We start from the raw sequence: 17,500 nt of genomic DNA on the forward strand, positions 1-17,500 counted from the left end.
CCTCTTTTTGACACAAAGTAATCTAAATAATCACTGGATAAAAGACTCCAAATACAAGTACGAAAACAATAACAATAACAAATTACATAAAAATATGGAGAAGAATAACAAAGAAACCTAAAATATTTGTCATAACCTTCCTAGCTATTAATCCAACCACCTCTGCACTTACTGAGGTAAATAAATGTCATTACTGACTATATCCTTTGATATGCTGCAGCCAGCTACTTCTCTTTGCATTTTTGATAAAAGATAACTTTTAGAAGTTCTACCCATAAGTGCAAATGCACAAAGTCTACACTCAAATCCTAACTCTCAACTGAAAACTACAATGATGCAAGATCCTTCTTTCAACCACCTGCACAGAGCCTGTTCTGATCTACATTAGTCATTGGTATTTCTTATGCAATTAACCAAAAGCGCTTATTTTCCTCCCTTATATTGTATGTGACAAATTGCATCTTTCATTTTCAACACCGAGATAAAAATGGACTCTTTCTACTACAACGTAACCTATAAAATGAAAGTTTAAGTTCACAGCCATTTGCTGCATTATATGCAATTCTGATAAAGCCAAGTCTCTTAAGAAAGCAATGCTTGTTCAGGATCTATGATCAGGACTATAAACTTTTGACAAACTTATTCTCCTTAATCCAGCCTCCATTATGTATATTCAAGCAATCTTTTATTTGTATTATCACATATGACTTAGCATTTATACACATCTATATAGTCACTTGATTATCATCTGACAAACCTGTTGTGTTTCCAAACCAATCTAAGCATGAAGCACTATACTGCATTAATGCACTAATTTCCACTCCAGTGCTTATGAAAAACATCTCACATGTAAAATTATTCTTTTAACACTTAATTTTCCTTTGATCCATGGTGATCATTAGAAACAATTAATAAAAACTAGAGGTAAATACAGCCAACGCAAAGGAAACAGAGGCAAGGGTTAAACCACTTCATCAATCTTATTCTATACTAGTAATTGTGTGTTCTCTCATCAGGAAGTTGCAAGATGGCTAGCAGTGTTCATTTGCACCACAGGACCAGAAACTATATATATGATCATAGGTGAAAAATGTACTTAATAAAAAAGTCAATCCTGCCACTTCCAACAAGGACTGTGACTATTTGACACCATGACTAATGAATGGCATCACACTGGGGAATCACTAGTTCACTATAGTTACCCCAGCAATGTTTGATGCAAACTGGAGTCTCACTTTATATCTGCATTCTGTGAAACACAAATATATTTCACAATCTCCCATTTCCTCAAATCAAACTTCTTTCAAATTCTCCTCACTGCCAAGTTCACTGACTGGAAAATTCACTTGTCAATGATACCCATGGAAAAGCTGCTTGGCACTCTTAAATAATATATACTTATTTACATAACAAAATCAATGTTTTCTTATATAATTCAATCACGACTAGTCTCATTTTCCACTATATTACACTTAAGCTTAATCACTCTTTGAGTCATTAACAGAAAAAATATCAATAAAAAACAAAATAAATATAATTATTTTCATAGACTAACATAAAGCTCTAGATATGTTTACACAAATGTGGTTATGGTGAGGTCCATGTTGACATGTTTTCACACATTAAACACATGTACGTAACAAACAAATGTATCACTTGCTATTAAAGCACCACAGAAGCCAATCACATATCAACAGACAATAGACAGAGAGCCCTTTGGCTGAGAAACAAAATATGAAATCAATGTCATCTAATAAAACTGTGTAAGTACTTATTTCAGTGAGTAATTTTACCAATCTTAACATAGGTAACTTAATAAACTTTAAACTTCAGTCTCTTTCCTTTTATGAGGTTCCTTTCTGTCAAACTGTTCAATAAGCAACTATTACATGGCTACTACAAATGAACTGTCAAGTCTGCAATGCATCAACAATCTCCAATCCTCCAACAAACAAGATAAAATCTTTGCTTAAACTATTCTGACTTATCCACATTGGTACGGTAATAAATGAGGGATCATTCAAGTGGAGAGAAATGCGCTGTATGGCTGTAACGACAGTGTGGATATTATGCCAAGGCTGGATTGAGCGTTCCTTCCCAATATGTGTTGCCTCAGTGATCAGGAGAATTAACTTGTACTCTAACTTTTGAGGCTGTTTGGAGATCCATATATCAAATGCCAGACTGTCTGTAATAACAAGAGAGTAGTTAACAAGCGAACAGGATAAAATTATTTTTCTACATAAAAGCATAAAATTCTGTCTGAATAAACTGTATATAACACAATGGTATATACACATCTTTTTCAATACACATAATATATATAAATTGAAAATCCTATAACAGTTAAACCCATTTCTTTACATAACATAAAAAAAAACTATTATTCTACTGAAATATGAATATCCTGCAAAACATAGTGTGAAGTTCTTATACTATTTCTACTCACCTTAAGAGTCCAACTTTGCCAGTTCTGCAGTATATGCCCCGATGCTTTCCATGTCGTAGAGGACGAAATAAATCTGTTTCAGCGAAGATGACATGACATTAACAAAGTAGCTGCAGATGGACTTGATTATGGTTTGTGCTGCTTGTTGCTTTGGGAATCCAGCTCTGTAATAAAGGTGATGAGGAAATAATAAGCAATACTATATCTTCTATAAAAATAATAGAAATAAATATTTTAATCACAACCATCAGACTACTGTTAATCATATTTGATGTAATGATAATAGTGCAAGATACATGCATGCAAATTAATTGATGACAAGTATTCAATTATTTAAATGACAAACACAATAAATAATGTTCACCAAATCAACTTACTTGCCACTACCAATGGAAGGCAGAGCCAAAGATTTCAAGTTTTGTTTGTCTGCAAGAACTAAACAGTTCTTGACACATCGTTCTAACTTATCAAATGCATCCACATCTCCTAAGGTTGGTCCATTTACATGAATGACCCAACGTGATGGAAGCTTGAACCCACTGCATATAGCAACTGAAAAATTTAGTAAAATATATTTTTCAAAAAATATTTGAAATGGTTCAAACTTGCAGAGTTAACATCAGAGAAGAAATTCTTGATACATTTTGACAATAAAACAGACTTTGTCATTCATTTTGATTCTGTTAAAGATCATATCCTCATCTAATACCATGAAAAGTGTACATACCATCACAAGCTGGCAGGGGGCCATTACAATTTGCTAGATCACGGACTTCTTGGACAAACTCTTTGCCAGCAGCTTTGCTTAAAGCTTGTCCTACCTCACCAAGGAAATCAAGGTTGGAATTTGTGGGGTGAACAAGTGCATCTGCTGTCACTGTTGATATGTCTGATTGTATCACTGTTAGCTGGAATGTATAAGAGAGTATATATAAATATAGATATCTTCACTGTCAGTTTACTTTATTAATTGTTTTCACACATAGATGGCTACATTTGTACTAAGTCACCAATAAGCCAATTACAAGTACTGCTCGCCCATTTACCCTTTTCCTTTATTTACACAAATATTTAACATTATCTTATATTGCTGTTACTGATGTTTATAACATTAAAAGTAATTATAATGTTTATAATAAAAATAACACTATCAACATTCATGGCATTAGTAAAAAAAAACATATTTTCCAGTAATTCAAGGAAAGGTGAAATCAGGTAAGGTCACAAGGTCTACTAATTGACTCCTTTGTGGCTAAGCACTAGCAGAGCCATCTATGTGCAGAGAAATTTCACAAAAAATGAGCACAGCATTTTCCCGGCAGAACTGGGTTAAAAAAAGTTATCTTATTGGTAATCCTGCATCTTGAAAGTTTTGACTTAACTGTTTCAACATTATCTTGCTCTGTATTCATATTAATAATCATACTAATGCTAATCAAAGACATTCAATCTATATTACCAATGACCCAATATCTAAAGTTAAGATGAATAGTACCCCAACTACAAACCTTTTGGCCAAGAAAGAGTTTCTTCTCGGAGAGTACAGTGAAAGGTCCTGGGGGTGGCAAAACTGATGAAATGTCTTTACCTTTAGCTCTCAATTTTAGTGGGGAAGCTGATCCTGTCAAGAAAAAGAAAATCTTTATGAGCTTAAAGACATCTTTCTTGTCATTTCTTATAAACTAACTCATAAAAAGAAAAGAAAAGAAAAGAAAAACATTACAAATACAAAATGGTGGCCTAATGAATAGCTGCTGACTACTGAATTTCAATATTGGGTGCCACCCTTCTCTTTCAGCCTAGAAGTTTTAAGTAAAATTAGTAATAAGTCTTACAGGACTTGGCATCTCCTCCCCCATGAGTCAGAAAGTGGGGTGACCCATAACAACCCAAAATTTGTCCAGGGAACCTGAGACAATGTGGGATCATTTGGATCAAGAACTATGGGAGGAAATACAATAAAACAGAAGTGTGTCAGTTCTCAATAAATTGACAAATTACCGTAACCTTCTTGCACTCTGAAGTATACCATGAACTACTCAATTGGCAGCCTCTGTATGTGTAAATATACATTTGTGTATCTTTATATTCATATATGTATACATATGTATGCATGTATATACACATATATACATATAGATATTCATATAATATATATATAATACATATATATAAAATATATATATATATACATATATATAAATACATATATATATAAAATATATATATATATACATATATATAAGTACATATATATATAAAATATATATATATATATATATATATATATATATATATAAAATATATATATACATATATATAATATATATATACATATATATATAAAATATATATATACATATATATATAATATATATATAAAATATATATATATATACATATATATATAATATATATATATATATATATATATATATATATATATACATATATATATATAAAATATATATACATATATATATATATAAAATATATATATACATATATATATAAAATATATATATACATATATATATAAAATATATATATACATATATATATAAAATATATATATACATATATATATAAAATATATATATACATATATATATAAAATATATATATACATATATATATAAAATATATATATAAATATAAATATATATATATATATATATATATATATATATATATATATATATATATATATATATATATGCTCTGTGGAGTTGCATTAATCCCTTCCCGATGGGTCAAGCCCTAAAGCATCATAACAAAGCGCTCAATCTGTGGCGTGCGGCTGTACGCCGTAGTTTCACGCCGTAGTGGCAAGCCGCAGTGGCACGCCAAAGCGCTATGAGCTGGTGTTTCGGCTTGATGTATTGAACTCTCACGCTCAAAGTCAGCGCATTGCCATTGATCTCCCGAGCATAGTTTTCTTGTTTTTTTTTTCTTCACCCGACATCAAGGGGTTAAATCAGCTAAGCAAGATAATACATGTTTATTGTTTCAGCTCAAACAACTACTAGCTGAGTAGTTCCAAGGAGGGTGAAAAACATGTCTAAAAACTTATTCCTAATGAATGTGCAGTATGATATCTGATATCACATTTGTAATTTATATTTTCCTTGTATCTGTCAGTGCATGTCAAAGCTGTGATACATTATTTTGATATGTTTATGAAAACTGATCTAAAAGCTTGATTGTCCAACTGGAACTTGAGTAGTTTGAAGAGAGAGAAACCATCTAAAAAATGAAAAATAATAAATATATTTGGTACTCTATGATAATGAATCTTCCTAAATTCCTGGATATTCATTTAGTGGCTAATCCTAATATATGCTAAATAAAAAAGAAAATATATCTAATGGTATATGATGTCATGATGGTATATGGGAAATGTGAGGTGAAGGAGAGACTGCCAAGCTGACACTTTTTCCAAGATGGACACAAGACAATCTGAAATTGCTAAGAGAGGCTGCACCATTTGGGATGAAGGAAAGTAATTTCTCTCTCAGTGAAATAACCAGAGAGCCGGGTATATCCCACTTGATAGTATACAGATGAATAACGCGGGATGAGAAGGGCCACCTTGAACAACCACCCTTGTTCTGGATGCCCCTTCACCAATGCAACCAACAGCTCCCTCTAACAAGGAGCACGGTAAATAAAATGATTTCATGGGATTCACCATAAAACATCATCAAAGAAAAGTTGTAAAAATGGCATTGCCAGCATCACCTCCAGTTCACCCAGCGGTATGTGGAGTGTGTACAGGAAGCTCCACTGCTGGATTAGAGATAACAGTTGCAAATATCATAAATATTTTTTTCAATTTGTTCATAGATTAATTCAGATCAAATTTTGACAGAGCTAGATGTTTATACATGATATATAATGTTTTGATTATCTATCATTATTTACTTTTCAGATATGACTGACACTATATCTATTGAAACACCAGGGTTGACTGTGTGACCTGTAATATGTTGGGGTCCATTTTCACACATGGTGTTGGTGAACTCGCCAGAGATTCAATTTAAACAAAAAAATTGAATTGTTAGAAGAAATATTCCTCCCATCCGTATACTGCTATGCTTTGGCACCTCCCAGAAACAATCATATGAGAGACAATCATATTCGTACAGGATAACTTCCCAATACACACATTAAGTGTGTATTGTCCTTCCATGGCCAAGCAAGGTATGTGACTCAAACCCGATGAAAAATGTTTGGGTGAATATTCTCAATCTTTGGGAACTGGCTAATGAAAGAACCTCCTCCTTATAGCTAATACAGATCATGCTAAAAGGGAATGGAACTGTAATGGAGGAAACAAGGACCTTACATAAGAATGTCATCTCTGTCCTGGGGATTAGACAAGGTTTTGAATAACATTACATTGTTCTTATTATAAGTATGGTTGCCCCCAGTTTTGGTCTTTCTTTACTACTTTACCGTTTTTCTTTTTACAAATAAACCGATAGCAAAAATATCTGCCCCTGGCAACAAAAAACAAAACAAAAAAAAAAAAATAAAACAAAATAAATGAATAAATAAAAAAGTACAATAAAAATAAATCTGTTAACTACATGCTATATTTTGTACGAGACGGGGTTCAAAATATGTACGAACTATACAACCAATGATTCTAAATAAAATATTTAACAACTTCAGTTCCCAGCACATACACATACACACAATCATCCATATATTCACTGTAGCCTGTTTTGTCATCAGTTAATGGTAACCATATTTCCTGTTTACTGAATCAATGTTTAGACGGGGTTCAAAAATATGTACGAACTATACAACCAATGATTCTAAATAAACTATTTAACAACTTCAGTTCTTAGCACATACACATACACACAATCATCCTTATATTCACTGTAGCCTGTTTTGCCATCAGTTAATGGTAACCATATTTCCTGTTTACTGAATCAATGTTTGGTTCTAACAAAAAGAAAACCAGTGATTTTACTTCAAAAATATATCAAGATATTGTGTGAAATCTTTGATTTTGTGACAAAACAACTACACTACACTATCTTTACCTACACATATACTGTACATGGATGTGCCTTGATAAACAGATGGAAATAAAGACTGAATATATGACAAATAAAAGTAAAGAGCGAGATGACCTGACCATGTCATGATGGGCAGGTCAAGATATCATGATATCAGATATCATATAGCCCATGTATTGGGAGTAAGTTCTTAGACTCTACATTCACCTTCTTTGGAACCACCCAGCTAGTAGTTGGTTGAGTTGAACAACAAACGTGTATTTTCTCACTCAGCAGTTTTAACCCAATCAGCACAGATGGCAAGAATACATGTCATGCCCACTATAATATAAGTTTATATTTATTGTATTTACATATAGATGACGACAAATGCTTAATTACCAAGGAGTCTGTTATTAGCCCTACCTATCTCACCTGTTTATCCTTTTCCTTGACTTTTGGAAAGGGTCTTTTGTATCATTTCATTGTCTTAAATGTTACCAAGATTTTAATAACAATTAAATAACCATAACAGTAATAACAGTATTGATATCAAATGTATTAAATAGAAAAACACATTTTCCCGCCAACTCAAGGAATGGGGAAATCAGGATTAGTCACTAGGGCCTACTGATGACACATAGCCATCTCAGCACATGTGGAGCCATCTGTACGTAACAAAATTCACAAGACACTACAAAGGACAGTACATAAATCTGAGGTGGTTGGGTTAATGGTACTCCAAAGAGAAACACCACAAATCATGGAATAATAATAGCAAAAACGTTTTGTTAGTCAAGTATTGACTTCGTATGCACATGCACGCATTCACACACACAATGATAAAGTATCTATACATTAACTGTAGCTCTCCTGCAGTTTTGTGTTCAAATAATGTTCTATAATGAAGAATATGATATAGCATGTTTTCTGTTTATTCAATCAGCGTTTAGTAGCAAAAAGAAAAACATTAGTTCAGTTACCCACTACTAGATGGTGTAGACATAACCCACAGGGAGCATTTTCAAAGGTATCAGGAATTTTGTGAAGATTTTTATCTGATTTAGCTGCCATTCATAACTGTATACAGTGAATTATAAATGAACTCCCTGGCCAAAAGGCCAGGGAGTTTGCTGTGTATAACTATATCTCCTTGGGAGTCCCCAGTGCTATAATGAACAGAGGCAACTGCTCGATGGAAAAATCAGAAGCACTGGAAACAAAAATACCCTGCTTTCTATGCTTTTGCCATAAACAATTTTCAAGGTAATGAGGCAAGCACACAACTATATTGAGTGCTTGTCTCAACCAAGCAAAACACAAAGATGTCATCCTGGCCTGAATGGGTTAATACTGATGGTTATCACTAAAAGTATGTCATGTCATCAACTATGGATGGCAAAAGGTTGATACATCCAAGATTGATTATTGACTTTTATGTACTTTTCAAGCCATGGTCAGGATAACTGTTTTGTAAAAGGACTTGATGGCAGCTGTACATGGCATATTATTGTCCTCAACAAATTGTCAATGGCAGCCATTTGAAAGCATGACATGATGCTATCTGCAAGACACTGAAAAATCTATGATTTTGAAAAGGCCTAAGGTGTCCACAATCAGTTCCAAAAGTCTAAGTACTAATGTATTTCTAGAATCTCATAATACATATTCTCCAATATGTTGAATTTCCTTCTAATCCAGCATCAATATATTCCCTCACTGTTAGATAGAAAATATCACTATACTATAATGACAGTGCCATCCATGCCTGCTAACTTGAAATGACTGTAACTATTGATGTATGGTTTCACTCTCAAAGTGCCTCACATGACATGGTCATACAGCAACACCAAACCTCTATCTATCAACTCATTTTGCTTCCCTGTTATACCATTTATGACCTCTATATGTCTACAAAAAAAATCTTAATTACTGAAAGAAATTCTGACCTGCAGTAGCATTTGCAGCAGAATTTGGAGTCTTGTTTGCCACTGCCATGGCACTGGATAAAGTTGGTGAAGCCCCACTGGTTGGAGTGGCTCCATTCACATTGCCATTCATTTTGTTTGTTATCTGAAAGAATTAGTCTTTTCAACTAAACCCTTTTACCCTATAGATCACAGATATAATTATTTGTTTTAATATTTTTCAATAATGTAATACATGTTTCCAGAACCTGACTGACCTTCTTGTGTGCTGGAGGTTTTGTAGCAATGGGTTTTTTGTAGGGCACTGCCACAGGTGTGTTACCTCCAGTGACAAATTTTCCACCCTTCTTCTTAGCCAACAACTCAGGGTGAATCTTGGGAAGTACTCCTCCCGATGCAATGGTGACATTGCGAAGCAACTGTAAACAAAATTAAGATTTTTGTTGCTCAATGTCTGGAGGGAATTTACAAACATATTACTGATTAGCCCATGATGTTCTTCATGTCACAGGAAATATTATCAGAAGCTGAGTGCTGCTTCACATCATGAATCATCGCCCAAGCATAAATTAACACATACTACTACTGTACAGCTGTCAATGCCAGACTTTAGAAATTACTAAATTACCAAACCAACCCAAATTCTTGAATTTTCTGAGTTTTCATTCCTATCCTTGTCTTTGTTATCAATGCATTATGTTGATGTTGTGATAAATATGAAAATAATGATAGCAATAGCACTTCAAATAATAATAACAAAATAACAATAATAATAATAATAATAATAATAATAATAAAGATCATGGTTATGATGATGATATTGACAATGATAACAACAGCAATAGTAATAGTAATAACAACATGATGATGATGATGATAATAATAATAATAATAATAATAATAATAATAATAATAATAATAATAATAATAATAATAATAATAATAATAATAATAATAATAATAATAATAATAATAACAATAACAATAACAACAACAACAATTAAAATTATTAACATTTAAACACTGGATATATCAGACTACTGCAGTTTTGTTTATTTATATTGTTTACTCATACCCAAGTACTTAGTCACTAAGGGGTAAAAGGATTACTACCTGATCTCACTTCTTTACCCCATTCTTTGAACTGTTACTATTATCATCCTTAAAGAAGTGAGATCAGGTAGTAATCCTTTTACCCCTTAGTGACTAAGTACTTGGGTATGAGTAAACAATATAAATAAACAAAACTGCAGCAGACTGATATATCCAGTGTTTAAATGTTAATAATGACAAAACACATAATACAGCAGTCCCATTATTCATTATTATTACAAGCAAGAAAAAACGATAAATAAAGATTTGACAAAGTGATATACAATATCACATAAGAATACTTTACAAAAAGGTGTAATGTAGACTGGTACTGTGTTATCTAGTAGTTTGCTCAAGTATAAAGTGTACTTCATAATTTTAACAGAACCATTGAGAGAAACAGTTATATTAATAGTACAGAAAAATCAGTACAAAAGAGAAATGCAAATGTCAGTTTTAAATATGTTTCGGAGGGGAGCCAACAGAGTGGCAGCTGGCACATGGGTGAGGCCCCAGGAACGAGAGTCAGGCTATATGCACAGGTAGGAATGATCACCTTCATCTCCACTTTCAACTAGGTTTCTTGCAAAGGCATCTTAAGAGGATGAGGTGGATAAGTAAGACTGTTAAGAATGAAGGGTAGTCTGCTTTCCAGCTTCTTTTGCTTTCAATATATTTTTTTTTAATCAAGCCAGACAATCTCTTAAAAGGTCTGCCCTTATTGTCTTTACTCATTCTAATCTTTTCCATCTTTATATCTAAATTTAGGGTGTACATCAGCCATTAATGAATCCAGTAGGTATTCAACTGAACAGCACCTGTGAGTGCACTGATTGGTGTTATGTTTACTGTAGTTCTCATTAGCAGCATCCAAGAAAACTCAACTTTTGCTACAGATCATGGAAATCATTTTCTTATTTTATAATTTTCTAATATTGCATTGTAAATACTTTTACTTCTTGCTTCTTATAACTTTCTTTTGTGTTAGATGTGTATTACCATTCTGAACCTCAGAAGGAAATACTAAAAAGATACATACACAAACTGTCAGTGACAAAAAAGTGGAATGATGAATTATGGGGATTGCCCCCTTCAGGAAGATTTATGTAAGTACAACTAAAATACAAACCTTCTTCACGCATGTAATGATGTCTGCCTACCTGGTGGAGCTCCTCATCATTAGCAATTGCCAACAAGATATGTCTTGGGGTGATACGGGTTTTTTTGTTATCACGCGCTGCATTCCCAGCCAGTTCCAGGACTTCAGCTGGAAAAAAATCATACATTTATGTAACGAGATATTCCTTAGAAATTTATTGTTTTCTTCTCTAGCTCAAGAATGTTAATGTGAACACAAATAAGAACTAGTTTCAAGTTTTGCCATATTTCTAATTCTAAATAAATATCAACAACTGCAGATAATGATAAAAATTTGACAAATTTTCAATTTATAAATATACAAATACATATATACATCCATCCATAAGGCATATATATATATATATATATATATATAATTATAATATATATATATGTGTGTATGAATATTTGTATGTATATGTATAAGTATATATATGTATCTGTATATGTGTAATATATATATATATATATATATACACACATAAATATATATACATATATATATATACAAATATACATACATACATACATATAAATATATATATATATATATATATATATATATATATATTATTTAGGATACACAAAGACGTTATGTTTATTCACATAAATATATAAACTCATGTGGTAAATATACATGCATTTGAAGAATTCAAAAAATATATACATAGAGATAAATAAAAAAAAAATATATATATATACAACACACACACACACACACACACGTACATATATATATTATATATATACACATATATATATATATATATATATATATACATATATATATATATATATATATATATATATATGTGTGTGTGTATATATATGCCTTTATGTGTATATATATGCATATGTGTGTATATATATGCATATATGTGTATATGTATATATACACATATACATTCATATAGATGTATATATGAATATGTATATATGTATATACATATATATATATATATAGATGTATAAATGTATGTGTATTTAAATGTGCATATATATACACACATACATTTGATCTTATTTGATAACATTTATCTACAGAACATGTGTAGAAGGCAATCAGTCAAACATTAGTGTTATATACATGCCTGAATGGCTGTGCTATTATCACTGTATTAAAATATCATCTGGCTAGTAAAAAAAAAAACGTGCTGTCACAAATGCCATCAATCACTTTCGATGAAAGCTCTTTTGTAAGGGGATTAGCAATATTTGGTCTGTCGTAGCATGTGTACCCTGCAATTTTTGCATTACAAGCACTAGTTCTGACTTCCTGAAGGCAACACACATCAATATTTTCAGAGTGAAGGTATACTGAGAGAGTTGCCTTGCATTTCTGTGAACTGTTTATGTTCCACGTAATACAATTTCAAGAGATTACTTGGTGACATTGATTACTAGACCATTTCCAAGGCCCACTACATGGTGATGTTGTTATTGATTCAGGAGGAACATGAACATCCTTTCCTGAAGTGGAGATTACTGAACCATTTGATGTTGCATCATAATCATCATCTGCTCCACCTGCTGAAGTATCATTTGTAGAAGTTCCTTTGGATCTTGTTTGTCTTGCTGCAGCAAGGGCTGAGCTACAACTGGTGCTACAACTGATGTTGAAGCTGGCGCTAAAAATAGCACAGCAGATGGTGCTAGGGTTGGTGCTGCAGATGGTGCAGCATATGGTGCTAGGGCTGGTGCTGCAGCTGTGGCTGATGCCATGGCTTCCTTTGCACTGTTGACTTCTGTAGGTGTGGAAATTCCCCCACATCATCAAAGCATGGGGCTGGGGAGGGACTTTTGTGGTGGAGAGGCCTCCCTGCTTTTTTTACTATTTGTTTTCCTGTCCTTTGGGTACCAAGCGCACATTGGAGAATTGGCATTATGCTCTTGTAGGCAGATCACGCATTTCTGAGGAACATTTTTTCCTTTGGAAATCTTTTCTGCAAATTTTGAACTTCCATGTGGAAGAGCACAGTACCAGCATCACGGTGCATTTCGTGGACAAGCACATATTCCATGGCCCCACTTTCAGCTATTAGAGCAAAATGGGGTCAGAGATTTGTAGAGGGCACAACTAAGGGTTCCATACCCTAAACCATTTTAATAGTTTGGGGAATTACCTCCCCCTCATATGTTAGGATGACTCTCTGGGTCATCATTCCATTAACTTTCATGCATCTCGATGAATGATATGTTCATTGTGTGCAGTCATTTTTTGTTTTGATTTCCCTTGGGGCATCGAACACAATGACGTTCGTATATTTTTCCTTCCCAAAAACCTCGGCTTTTTCAAGCGCTTCACCACCTGCACCAGTAGTTGTTATATGAGCAAAAATTTGTTCGTTTTGTATCTGACATAAATGTTATTTCTCTCAATTTTTAGCTCAACTGATCCGTGTGTCTTATTGTAAGGGTCCATGTTTAGGGCCTGAGATACCCAGCGATACTTATCCCCATGTGTGCGAAGCTTTGTATCTATCTTAAAATGCACGCACAGGTGTCCAGGAGGCCTAACTTCCACAGAAGCAGATAGCTGCCTCTTTGCTTTTTTTCTCCAGCCTCTCCAGGGCCCCACCAATATGCTCCTTACTGTGGACATCATATCTCCCCTTGGTTTCCATTTGTTGGTATGTTGCCATTGTCCCATCAGTGGTCATAGGGGCTGACCTTAGTGCCTGTCCTTTTAAAAGAAACAGTTACACACACAAGTTGCCTACAGTGACTCACAGCATATCTGAGATTGTGCATAAGAGCTTTCACTTTTAATATTTGTTCTTTGTATCACTTTAGAACTTAGTATTATGTGAACATTATCACACACTGGATCAATATAACACAGACAGGTCTGTGAGAGAGAGAGAGAGAGAGAGAAAAAAAGAGAAATAAGGAGAGAGAGAGAGAGAGAAAGAGATAAATAAGGAGAGAGAGAGAAAGAGAGAAATAAGGAGAGAGAGAGAGAAATAAGGAGAGAGAGAAAGAGAGAAATAAGGAGAGAGAGAGAGAAAGAGAGAAATAAGGAGAGAGAGAGAAAGAGAGAAATAAGGAGAGAGAGATAGAAATAAGGAGAGAGAGAGAAATAAGGAGAGAGAGAAATAAGGAGAGAGAGAAATAAGGAGAGAGAGAAATAAGGAGAGAGAGAAATAAGGAGAGAAAGAGAAATAAGGAGAGAGAGAGAAATAAGAGAGAGAGAGAGAAATAAGGAGAGAGAGAGAAATAAGGAGAGAGAGAGAAATAAGGAGAGAGAGAGAGAAATAAGGAGAGAGAGAGAGAAATAAGGAGAGAGAGAGAGAGAAATAAGGAGAGAGAGAGAGAGAAATAAGGAGAGAGAAATAAAGAGAGAGAGAGAAATAAAGAGAGAGAGAGAGAGAGAAATAAGGAGAGAGAAAATGAGAGAAATATGGAGAGAGAGAGAGAGATAAGGAGAGAGAGAGAAATAAGGAGAGAGAGAAAGAAAGAGAGAAATAAGGAGAGAGAGAGAAAGAGAAATAAGGAGAGAGAGAGAGAAATAAGGAGAGAGATAGAAAGAAATAAGGAGAGAGAGAGAGAAATAAGGAGAGAGAGATAAATAAGGAGAGAGAGAGATAAATAAGGAGAGAGAGAGAGAAATAAGGAGAGAGAGAGAAATAAGGAGAGAGAGAGAAATAAGGAGAGAGAGAGAGAAATAAGGACAGAGAGAAATAAGAAGAGAGAAAGAGAAATAAGGAGAGAGAGAGAAATAAAGAGAGAGAGAGAAATAAAGAGAGAGAGAGAGAAATAAGAGAGAGAGAGAGAAATAAGGAGAGAGAGAGAGAAATAAGGAGAGAGAGAGAAATAAGGAGAGAGAGAGAGAAATAAGGAGAGAGAGAAATAAGGAGAGAAAAAAAATAAGGAGAGAGAAAGGGAGAGAGAGATAAGGAGAAAGTGAGAGAGAAATAAGGAGAGAGAGAGAGATAAGGAGAGAGAGAGAAATAAGGAGAGAGAGAGAGAAATAAGGAGAGAGAGAGAGAAATCAGGAGAGAGAGTGAGAGAGAAATAAGGAGAGAGAGAGAGAGATATAAGGAGAGAGAGAGAGAAATAAGGAGAGAGAGAGAGAAATAAGGAGAGAGAGAGAAATAAAGAGAGAGAAATAAGGAGAGAGACAGAGAGAGAGAAATAAGGAGAGAGAGAGACAGAGAGAGAGAAATAAGGAGAGAGAGAGAGAAATAAGGAGAGACAGAAATAAGGAGAGAGAGAAATAAGGAGAGAGAGTAATAAGGAGAGAGTAATAAGGAGAGAGAGAGAGAGAGAGAGCGAAATAAGGAGAGAGAATGGAATAAGGAGAGAGAGAGAGAAATAAGGAGAGAGAGAGAAAGAAAGAAATAAGGAGAGAGAGAGAAATAAGGAGAGATAAATAAGGAGAGAGAGAGATAAATAAGGAGAGAGAGAGAGAAATAAGGAGAGAGAGAGAGAGAAATAAGGAGAGAGAGAGAGAAATAAGAAGAGAGAGAGAGAGAAATAAGGAGAGAGAGATAAATAAGGAGAGAGAGAGAGAAATAAGGAGAGAGAGAGAAATAAGGAGAGAGAGAGAAATAAGGAGAGAGAGAGATAAATAAGGAGAGAGAGAGATAAATAAGGAGAGAGAGAGAGAAATAAGGAGAGAGAGAGAGAAATAAGGAGAGAGAGAGAGAAATAAGGAGAGAGAGAGAAATAAGGAGAGAGAGAGAAACAAAGAGAGAGAGAGAGAAATAAGGTGAGAGAGAGAGAGAGAAATGAGAGAGAGAGAGATTTTACCTAACACAAGAAATATTTCATATGACAGTTATAGTGAAGACAGACTTCATAATACACTAATCAATACACAACATCTTAGCAGCAAGTTAGAGCCTTGACAGTTCTAAAAGATGTGCCTTATGAGTGATGTCATGATCCAGCTGAGGCAGAAGTAAACATTCCTCACTGAGTCCTAAGTTACTATGCATGTTATGGTAATCTTTGACATTGTGCTTATTAATCAATATAGTCAACTATTTATGTTATGTTTGGTTAACAGACATTGATACGAGTCCACTGATAACAAATATAACAAGTTTGCAGACCTGTTCTAGAAACTTAGCAAATGTAAACTTATCATGTGGAAAAGTGATCCACAATTATAACAGCAATTCTTAAGTCTACTGTTTTTATTTAGTATTAAAAAAAAAAAAAAATGAAAGTGGAATGTTGTCATCTCATTGCACTCAAATGTACCACTATATTAGTGACTAAATGATGAAGTGTGAATGGAGCAACCTAAGGATTCGCATACTTCTGAGCATGTTTGTTTATATAAGTGTGTCCTTCAAAGCCTATATATTCACAGTAGAACATAACCATTCTTAAGCCACTGTACATTTTTCTAATTATTTCAGAGGAATATGGTATGTTTATCAATCTTAAGTAAATAAAAATTGTAAAGGGATAAATACATTTATTTTTCATTCCTATTTATCAACCATAAATTTGGAAGAATTCACATTTCTTGACATTTCATTGCCCAATCATTTATGAAGAATGAATCCCTTAAATAATGAGGTACAAATATTGTACAATGGAATTTAATTTCTTGACTTTGATTCAATCTGTGAATATAGAGGGTTTGCAAAAGAGATACTGATACACTTGATAATTGCATAAAACTTTTGAATTCTTTAAAACCTGCATGGGTGCTATGTACATTATTACATATTACAGAAACTACAGTTAAAAGTAATGAGAAGTGGAATAGGACAGAACACTTGTTACAAGAAGTGCCAAGGGGTGTGAAGGCCTGAAGTTTTGGCATGGAATAATTAAGCGGGCAGACAGAGAGAGGCAATTGCAAGGCATGCAAGCAGGGAAGTCTAAAGGCATGCAAGCAAAAGGGGGGGGAGGGAGAATCA

General features: G+C 33.7%; 1 protein-coding gene across 1 annotated transcript in view; it reads right to left on the bottom strand.

Moving 5' to 3' along the window:
- LOC125032732 (core histone macro-H2A.1-like) overlaps positions 1–17,500 on the bottom strand; it is a 20,026-nt gene that overhangs the window by 2,072 nt on the left and 454 nt on the right. The window contains exons 2-9 of the mRNA XM_047624030.1: positions 11,642–11,748; positions 9,647–9,808; positions 9,411–9,534; positions 3,958–4,070; positions 3,177–3,357; positions 2,827–3,001; positions 2,450–2,613; positions 1–2,188 (exon numbers count right to left, since the gene is read on the bottom strand). The exon at positions 1–2,188 is cut by the window's left edge and continues 2,072 nt beyond it. Coding sequence (XP_047479986.1) covers positions 2,451–2,613; positions 2,827–3,001; positions 3,177–3,357; positions 3,958–4,070; positions 9,411–9,534; positions 9,647–9,808; positions 11,642–11,748 — 1,025 coding nt within the window. The 3' untranslated portion in view covers positions 1–2,188; position 2,450. The remainder of the gene's footprint in view (positions 2,189–2,449; positions 2,614–2,826; positions 3,002–3,176; positions 3,358–3,957; positions 4,071–9,410; positions 9,535–9,646; positions 9,809–11,641; positions 11,749–17,500) is intronic.

The sequence above is a fragment of the Penaeus chinensis genome, chromosome 15 (genome assembly GCF_019202785.1).
Source record: "Penaeus chinensis breed Huanghai No. 1 chromosome 15, ASM1920278v2, whole genome shotgun sequence".
Classification (NCBI taxonomy): Eukaryota; Metazoa; Arthropoda; class Malacostraca; order Decapoda; family Penaeidae; genus Penaeus; species Penaeus chinensis.